Source organism: Rattus norvegicus, chromosome 14 (genome assembly GCF_036323735.1).
Source record: "Rattus norvegicus strain BN/NHsdMcwi chromosome 14, GRCr8, whole genome shotgun sequence".
In the NCBI taxonomy this organism is placed as follows: Eukaryota; Metazoa; Chordata; class Mammalia; order Rodentia; family Muridae; genus Rattus; species Rattus norvegicus.
Window position 1 is genome coordinate 17,256,162 of NC_086032.1, and position 9,934 is coordinate 17,266,095.

Consider the following 9,934-nt stretch of genomic DNA (forward strand, 5'->3'; position numbering starts at 1 on the left):
GGTACAGTCACCCATTCCTATAAGAAGGAGAATGATACAATTCTACAATGAGACCCTTTTTTAATGATGAAAGTTTTTTGTTTTTTTGTTTTTTTGGTTTTTTTTTAAAGAAAAAAAAAGCAGTAAAGAAGGGGGAAGGAGCCTTTCTAAATGATTGACCAAATATCAAGATAAAAGTGCCCCAACATATTGAGACTTTAAAACTGATATCCAAACTCAATCTCTTTGTTTAAAAAACATTTAATGAGCTATAAAATAAATAACACTTAAATATTAAATAAATTATTTACAACGTGAAAAAATATTTTATCTTCACACATTTCTTTATGTACAGAAATAAGACTATCACAAAAAGTGACAACTGAACTTCTGGAGCCTTCGCTGAAAGAAGGACCGATTCGTCACTTCTGGTGTGGGTGTGGCTTGGCAGTGACTCGACTGTTATCCTGTGAGGAGAAAAAAAGTGTCTGAGGTAAGTTCGAGTCTAACGTGGATTTAAGAAAATTTCCAAGAACAGGAATTTCTGTCAACTTCTTTTTTCTCTGGATGTCCTAGAAGACAAGCTAAATATTCTCACAGAAAATTGCCACTTTGGGTTGATTCCATTTTTCATTTCTTTTTAAATAATACATCTATTTAGGAAACTACAAATGCCCATACCTGCAGTTTTTATATATATTATATAAATATATAAATATATATATATTTCTAACCAAATAAACAGTTAGATCTAATTAAAATATAAGATTAAGTGTCTCAGTATTTATGATATACAGTTAATTTAGGATAATTAGTAGCAGGACTATAATAATAGTAGCTACCAGTTAATAGGCAGCCAGCACATGCCAACACAGCATATTAATACCCTATTTCACCCTTACCCATGCACTGCGTCTTAGCTTAAGCACAGGAAGATAATGACTTTTTTAAAGGTATAATGAATACTGGGTGTAGAGTTGGTGTGAATGGTCGCCCGTTTCATGAGTTATAACCATGTGGAATTTTTATTAAAAATAAAGCTTCAATTTGGCATGCTCAGGGTGTGCATAGGAATATCGTCTTTAACAATCTCAAGTAACTCTTAGCTATGATGAAGGCAGAAAAATCAGTGACTTAGGGACACCTCTTTCCTAAGTGTCTGAGGGTATGAACTTTTTCGACTGGGCTGATTTCCACTGTATCCGTCTCCCTGGCGCCCTCTTCCCCTTGAGGGGGTCTCCATTACCTGGTTACTCTGGACCTTTTACCTAGAACTTAGCATTTCCTACTTAAAAATTCAACTGTAGCTTTTTACCAAACCACTCTCAAATGTGTGCCCCCTCCTTCGTTTAAAGGAACAATTAAATTCTAGTCTCACTTCCATTTTGTTTCCATGCAATAGGCTAACTTTGGCCCTCCACCCTGTGAGCGTACCCTGTCATTATTACTACCTTATCTTACCCAACAGTCACTGGAAACGGGCCATTTCTGTTTCTGAAATGACCTGTTCACCTCTCACTATTGCCAATCTTTCTTCATAATCACTTTCCTGGTTTCCTAAGTTCTTCCTAGCTCAGAAGGCGATTTGGGGTCTGTGACCTTTCCAGGTCCTAAGAGTGTCCCACTGATTCACCACTTTGGAAATGTTTTCCGCCCAGCCCACCAGTCCCTTTCTTATTGCTCCTATTTTACCTTCCTAAACACTTTGATGCCTTATTGTCTCCTCCATCCATTAAGAATTATGTTCTTTGAGAACAGGACTAGAACTCCCCACATCTATTCTTCAGTAAGACTGGTGTCAAACTTACCCAAACCCCTTATGAACAACAATGCCAAGCAACCAGAGCTTTCAGGGACTAAGCCACTACCTAAAGACAATACATGGACTGACCCTGGACTCTGACCTCATAGGTAGCAATGAATATCCTAGTAAGAGCACCAGTGGAAGGGGAAGCCCTGGGTCCTGCTAAGACTGAACCCCCAGTGAACGTGATTGTTGGGGGGAGGGCGGCAATGGGGGGAGGATGGGGAGGGGAACACCGATATAGAAGGGGAGGGGGAGGGGCTAGGGGGATGTTTGCCCGGAAACCAGAAAAGGGAATAACACTCGAAATGTATATAAGAAATACTCAAGTTAATAAAAAAAAAAAAAAAAAAACTTACCCAAAGAATAACATTTCCCTAAAACAGCCATCCATGTGCACTCGAAACTAAGAATGGATTCTTCCTTTTGCCTTGAGCTTTGTTTTCGTTTTCAAAATTATAGTATCTAACTGGGAGATGAAGTTTAAAGGCCAAACCTGAATTGCCATCAGCTAGGCTATGGCATGTGCAGTCCCGTTTTCTTGCCGCAGCCTCCTTCTTTCTTCTGCTTCTTCATATTCCCTGAAGAATCGTTTCCGAAGCCTTTGCAGAACACAGAATTCCACTGTTAGCAAGGCCTACACGCCTGCGCAATGGGGATTTTCATGACCATGGGGACTTTGCCCCTGCGACTTCTTATAACAAACTCTGTATGTCGGTTTGTTACACTAACCCAAAACTTAAGCCTAACCACAAACTCTTGCCAATATTCTTTTACAGGAGGACACTGATGCTGCCACTGTATCAACACACCTCTAAACACTGAAAAATGTAAGTACATATTAGAAATGAAATGTTCACACAGTGTGGAACTGGAACGTCTTTTGTGGTTGTTCCTCAAGAACTGAGCATAAGAAGTAGCAGTGTGTGGTAGAAGGACCCCCTCATACACAAGTGAACTTACATGAATGAATTTAAATTTCTACTAAGTGATTTTAAATTATTAGAGGGTTTAAAAACCGTTTATAAAACAACTTGTGTTTTGTGCATTTTGAAATCTAAAGGTTTCCTTCTAATTTTATTTATGACTCCATTACAATCACCATTAAATCCCAAAGAACTTTGTCAACTTTAAAGAATAATATCCACTTCTTTTTTTTTTTTTTTTTTTGGTTCTTTTTTTTTCGGAGCTGGGGACCGAACCCAGGGCCTTGCGCTTCCTAGGTAAGCGCTCTACCACTGAGCTAAATCCCCAGCCCCAAGACTCTTTTTTTTTTTTTTTTTGGTTCTTTTTTTCGGAGCTGGGGACCGAACCCAGGGCCTTGAGCTTCCTAGGCAAGCGCTCTACCACTGAGCTAAATCCCCAACCCTCCACTTCTATTATGAAAAAATGCACTCAGTAATTGTGGGGTAAGGTTAGTGTTGATTATATTTTAATATAATAAGAATTTGAGAGAAAACAGGGGAAACATTACTTCTCAAAAGTGAGAGAATTGAGCTGGGCCTAGGAGCATAGGCCTCCAATCCCAGCTAGTCAAGAGGCCAAGACAGCAAGGGAGAGCTTGGGAAATTTGGATCCTCTCCCAAAAAGTTAAACCGGCTAAAGATGTAACTCAGCCAATGAGTACTTGACAGACAGGTGTGAAGTTGTGAGTTCAATTCCCAGCACCACCACAAAGAAACCGGAATGCCTACATAAAACAATGGTCATCCCACATCCTCCCCGAGAACTAGAGCATTGAAAGCTGAATAAACAGCAAGCTCCTCCACTGGAAAACATCTTTAGCTCACATTTTCTGTGTCAAATAAGAATAGTTGATAGAGGCTTTTGCCTTTCCTAAGTACATCTGCATAGCTGGCTTGAGGCGCTAGAAGAGATTCCAGGTGTGCAAAGCAAATTTAAACTGCACGTCTAACTTCATGTGCATAACAGAACAGCTTCTATGTGTCATTTTGTCACCCTCTGATTGGAATTCAAGGTAACAATAAACAACAACAGGAGATAACTCCCGCGTCCTGAAGGACGGCACTGATGAATTGTGTACACAATCCAGTTGTTAAAGTAATTTACCAAGACCTAAAATTAGAATAATGAATGCACTGCTTCTGCCAAACCCTAGTAGCAGTGAGTCATCCTAGAGCCATGTGGGCCCTCCTCCAGCTTCCCCTATCCAATGGCTTCTGTCTGACAGACAATGCCAGCCTCATGTAGCCATCAGTGCCTGTGACCTAGAGCAGTGTAGTGTGGGCATTCTTCGGTCCCGAAGCGAGGTGTGAGATCTGCTGTTACCCAGGGAAGATGCTGTGGGAGGACCACAGTAACAGAGTTTGTCATTGCTGCCTACGCCATGCCATTGAGAGGAAATGTCTCACTCTGTTTCTCAGTGCATTCCCACACTATTCGACCCGAGAAGGACAAAAATAGGTCCAAACGGTAAGCTGGTGAGTTTCATGCCACGGAATTACAAGCCAGAATTTGTCCATGTACCGGGAGAAGACACAAGTCTTTCCTCGGCTACTGACTTGGAAACCTTTGGGATTTGCTTTTCTTTTATGCTGAAGAAGTATATTTGATACCGTGAGGTTTAATGTGACCCTAGTTAGCTTCTCAGAAGCTTTATGTTTCCATTTTAAAATATTCCCAGATGACACTAGGGCTTTCTGTGTGTCCGAAATAACCACCACCCAAAAATATAATAGGTGATCGAACTATCAATTTTTAAGCTAAAAGCATTCTAATTCTGAAAGATGGCTGTATATATCATTTCAACAATAATAATGCAGATTTTGATTCTATTCGGCTCATGGGTCACATGACACAAAATAACTCATGTGAATTATACAGTAGAGACTGATAGGAATACTGGGAAGGGTTCAGATCTTAGGTTGTGCTGTACTTACAGGACGGCGGTAATGATGCCAATAGCTGCGACGCTTACGGCGGAGACAAAGACAATTATGGCTGCTAACGCGATCTTGGATAGGTCGCTGTCATCCTTCTTCTGAGTCTTCATGGTTTTTTCTCCACACCGTTCGCCAAAGTAATCCTGATGACAACTGTAACAATCACATTTCAGAAATACAATTGTTGAAACGGTTCTCTGTGTATCAAACTTACTACCTAATTTAGCATAGGAAGGCCATGCCGTGGTCCATTCTGTGATGTCATGAGGCATGGAATGCATTCTAGCTAAAGGTCTTTAAGAACAAGTTGCGATTGGTTTGGGAGTGTATTCCCAGAAGACACCGTGACTCATTCTTCTTGTTCTTTTAGGACCAACTGATGACTTCGATGCCAGTGTCTTGGTTAACACATCCCCCCGTCACTTAGTTTCATTTTAGTGGGTTTAGGGACATTAGAACAACAAAAAAAAGTTGTGTGATAAATACTTTAAGGGCTTTTTTCTGAGACTTAAAATATACATACAGGTACATGTATGTATCTGTACATACGTATATTATATATAATAAAATGATTTTTGTGCCAGTAGTCAAAAAAGCTATCGCCTGTTTACACTATTTGTGACAGCGTTCAAGATAAGAATCTTTTTTTCCAGATTTAAGTGTTTACATTTTAATTGGCTGTACAAACATAATGTTGGCTCATGGAGCCCTGGGTTTACACGCCAGAAAAGTCACTTGTTTTCTACAGATGGGTCTTTTGGGTATGGTGTAGGAAATAAACTTACTGGCAGGTCACCACCTCCAGGTTCTCGATGTATCTGCATTCACCATGAATGCAGAAGTTCTGAAACTTGGCGGCACACGGATTCTTTTTCTTCTTCCTGTTTCTTCTGCCTTTTCCGCCTTTGCCTCCCTTTTTCTTTCTTTTGGGTTTTTCTGAAGACTTTTCTCCTTCTGTCTTGTTTTCCTTAGGCTTAATCACCTGTTCAACTGGAGGAAAAAAAGAAGTTCGACAAGTTAAGGACGCGGTTACTGTCAAGATTCTCCTCTCATCTTCTAAATGATTTGGGATACCCGAGACATAGAAATCACAGCACCAAGAACTACTCTGGCCTCGTTATTTAAAGCAACACACACACACACACACACACACACACACACACACACACACACACACACACACGATAAACCTGCAAGGAGTGTCTCTGTCAGGCAGTACGTAGTAATCTATGTTGCAGGCCACTTGAGATCTTTTACCTATGTAAGCCCGTGTTAGATGTTCTGTATCTCACATGATATAGAGGTCAATACAGTTAGATGCAGATGAAAACACACCCTAGGAGAAGCGGCTGGAACCCACAGTGCTGACACGTTTAAGCCTGTTTTGTTTGTGTGTTTTTCCATTCCATGATTGTCCCTCGAAGAAGGACAATGCCGTTGAGATGTGGTGTGAGGCAAATCTGATTTTCCTCGCCTACACAGGTTTCAGGCTCACTGTCTTAGGTTGGGAGTTAGCGGGCACTGCATGAGGGTGGAGTAAGCTGGAAAATATTTATTATAAAAAATAATAATAACAACAGATACCTCTGGGGGTGGGCTCAGTGTCATGTTCGATCTATTTAAAATGGCGTAGAAATTTTGGTCCTGATGCCTCAGATGGATTGTCACCTCAATTTATCAGATCTGGAGTCTTTGGACTATGAAAGGAGTGGCTAATTACACGAAAAAGGGGCAGGGGAAGGTGCATTTTGTTGTGCTGATCCTGGACTAGGAGTGTGTGACGAAGTATTTAGCAAACAGAGAACAGCAGGAAGAGAAAACACCACTAGTCCCAAAGATTTTACAAGCACCCATCAAGTCACACAGAACAGGAGAGACATACTAATGGAAGGCTCATGGGGGTGTCGAAGACAGAGCCTCCCTGTCTTAAGAAAATGATAAATATTAGGAATGTTCTAGGGGTTTACTTTAAGTGAATTAACAAAAGTTAAATTAGAAGGAATGTTAAATAGGTAGCCATGCATTGTTTATACAGAAACTTTCTTTTGATCATTATAAAGTGCAAGTGAGAGGAAGCCCTCTGGGAGAATTGTCTTAAACGCATTATCGCTACACTTTATCAGGTAGATTAGAAGTCCAAGCCAAATAATAGTCACTGTGCTGAAGGGTTGCAGCAGACAACACACCCCTGGGTATTCAAGCAAACAGCCTTTTAAAGGAGAGCAACCAACAGTCTCGGCTGTACACACTTCACTGCAATTCTCAGTAGCAGCCGCCTGCCTGCTCCAGAAGTTGGCCTCCAGAACTGTTAATAATGTAACACGTCTTTAACAAGCTGGTGGATGCCCTCCTGGTCCGACCTATTCCCCTGTCCTATTACAAATATTGAAACATTAAAAACAAAAACTAAGCAAAAATGAACAAGATAATTGAGGAGCCCGGCACTGGCGTAGACTGCTCACTGAAGTGTACCCCTCCCCCGAGTTACCCTGTTTCAGTCCTTGTCCCTCATTCCTCCTCAGCTCTGGGAAACTCCGGTGGAGGAGGAGGAGGAGGAGGAGTCAGGAAAGCTGCTAGGAAAGTTTTAGGGACCTTAAGGAACTCTGAAATCACCTTGCCCTGCCTCCAAGGTAGATGCTTAGATCTGACTTATCAATGGCCTCTTCTCCGCCCCAAACGGCAAAGTAAAACGAGGATAGTGAGTCTATCCCTCTCATTTGAAAGAAAGGTTATTTTTTCTTTTAAAAAAAATAAAATCTGTCTAATAAGAGCAAAAGGAAAAAGAAAACAGGATCAGTAGTTTAGCTAAAAATACAATACACACATACATCTTTAACATCCCTAGAGTTCCGTCCTTATTCTTTCTGTTCCCTTATTTGTGTTAGTTATGCAGTTATTAGTTAGTTAGTTAGTTAGTTAGTTGTGCAGTTATTTGAAGACAGGCAGTGTGGAGGAGGGGACGCACCTGCTGAGGCACAAGGGCCTCAGGAATGGTCAATGACTAACCGATGCTTCCAGAATGGAGGTCATGTGGCATACTGGGAAAGATGCTAGTCCCCGGAATCAAGCAGACTGGGGTTCTGATTCTGACTCAGCTGCTTGCTCCCGGGGAGCGCACAACCTCCCTGAGCTTCAGTTAGTGTGTAAAATGAGCGCCGTTCTGCTTACTTCCCAGAGTTGCAAACATCAAGCATGCAACAGGAGATCTTCATGAATGTCTTGGACCTACAGGGTGCAACCTCCACATAGCTCTTCAGAGGATGTGCAGCAGCCACGCCTGCCTTCAAATCCCTTAGGAAAGCCTAGCCGCCTTCCTTCTGAAGCCACTTTGCTGAGGTAAAAAACCACATCTCCCAGACAACACTTTCCTAGTGTCCTCCACTCACCTCTGACTGAGTCGTCCACAATATAGCCGGATATTTGTGGTTCGTTATCATACTCCTCCGAGTAGTCATAGTCCCCTGTGGAGAGTTCACTGCCAGAAGGCATTTCGCTTATGGTAGAGACCTCAGAAACCACAAGTCCACCAGCACTGTGGTCCCCAGAGGACGGTTCTCCTTTCCCAGAGCTGGTGCCATTGAGTTCCAACCCAGCTGCATAATGGCCTGCAGGGGCGGAGAGAAGAAGATGAGTCTGGTGCTTTTGGCTCACTAAGGGACCCCTGCTGTGTAGACGTGTGTCTCCTCATATTAAAGCAGCTACTGCCTGTGTGCTATTGGGTGTTTGGTTTTTTGTTTTGTTTTGTTTTGTTTTGTTTTGTTTTCCCTCGACTGAGTCACTCGTAAAAGCAACTTCACAGTCAGCCAAGAAGCAAACTCAGCTGCCCAATTACAGAGTTTCTTTTATCTGGGTTTTCTTTTCCACAGTTAGCCTACATAATGTCCACAATTTAATAAGTCCTGCCAGTAAGTACCTCTCCCTTCAGGTCTAACTTGGGTGCGATTGTTCCAAAGCTTTCCTGCCTGGTTGTAGCGGGTACTGATACATTTTAACGCTTGTTTACAGCGGTGGAATCTGTGCCTGAGATGCGAAAAGCAGTGCCAACAGTGACAGGGTTTTCAGTGTAAAGACATTATTATTATTATTACCACATAGAGAAAAAGTTCAGCACCCCGCAAACCCTTTGGGGAGTCCTGAGTTCCAGCCCTTGATTTCATTTTGATTTTTGTTTTTAATATCAAAACAGCGTTGCCAGCGGTGCTTTAGGAAGGTAAAAATAAAATCACTAGGCGGAGGAATGGAAACAGAAGGCAAAGAACCCTCCTTCAAATCCTCCAGGATTAACTACCTTTGTGGAAATTACTTCACCTGCCTGGACCTGGATTTCCTCAGTTATCAAGGGAAAGGGAGGACCAAAATGACCTCTTAGGTCTCCATCAGCTGGTCCTTGGGTCATGCTAGAGACTCACTCGGGTCTGCCCTTCTAGCGTGAGCGGTTTCAGGGGTGCGAGCTAAGGGAATCCGTTCCCCGGTCAGATAAATTTGGGGGCATCAAGAGGCAGCAGCATTCAAGGAGCGACAACCCTGGAGGCTGCTGCAGGCACGGGGTGCTCACCTGAGCCTAAGACCAGCAGCGACAGCACTGAGAGCGCCAGCGAAAGCGACGGAGTTCTCATTGGTTCCGCGGCCCGGCGGCGTCGGGGTCTCTGCGGCAACACGACAGCGGCTCCCGGCGGCCGGAACAGCGGAACCGCGAAGCAACGGGCGAGCACCGGCGCGGGGAAGCCCAGCCCCGCCGGGCTCCAGGAGGCTGGAGCTGCCAGCGCCTAGGGCTCGGCTCAAAATGACAGGGCAGCGGCCGCGAGTCAGGAAGGAGCAGAGCGAACTTGGCGGAGGGTGCGGTGAGCACTTTATAGACCCGCGGGAACCACCGCCCGTGACGTCACGCCTCTCCTGGGTGGAGGCGGGAGGTTATTACCCCAAAACTCAGCTGATCCGGGAGGAAGTGGGGATCGAGCCCTGTTACCTGTTAACGCGGAGGGAAAGTTTCCCACTCGTGTTGTGTTCTAAGTTGGAGTGTTCAATATATATATATATATATATATATCCGGGAGATGAAGTACCAAAGTTCCATGTTAGGACGTAGAGCTTTAAGAACAACTGTGGCTAAGTGATGTAGCCAGAAGACTTGAGGAGGATAAAGGAAGCTACTTAACTGGGAAGAGACAGCGACTCCACAAGAGAAGCTGTTTGGGTTTGTGGGCAGTCTGGGGTCCTTTTCCCACCTGGGCTCTAAAGGACTTCAAAC

General features: G+C 43.3%; 1 protein-coding gene across 1 annotated transcript; it reads right to left on the reverse strand.

Moving 5' to 3' along the window:
• Positions 1 to 222: 222 nt before the first annotated feature.
• Areg (amphiregulin) lies at positions 223 to 9,480 on the reverse strand. The gene is made up of 6 exons (NM_017123.2): positions 9,242 to 9,480; positions 8,073 to 8,291; positions 5,472 to 5,676; positions 4,684 to 4,839; positions 2,280 to 2,385; positions 223 to 446 (listed from the first exon to the last, which is right to left on the reverse strand). Exons 1-5 carry the CDS (start codon positions 9,300 to 9,302, stop codon positions 2,295 to 2,297), a joined length of 732 nt encoding a protein of 243 aa, NP_058819.1. The 5' UTR covers positions 9,303 to 9,480; the 3' UTR covers positions 223 to 446; positions 2,280 to 2,294.
• Positions 9,481 to 9,934: the final 454 nt, after the last annotated feature.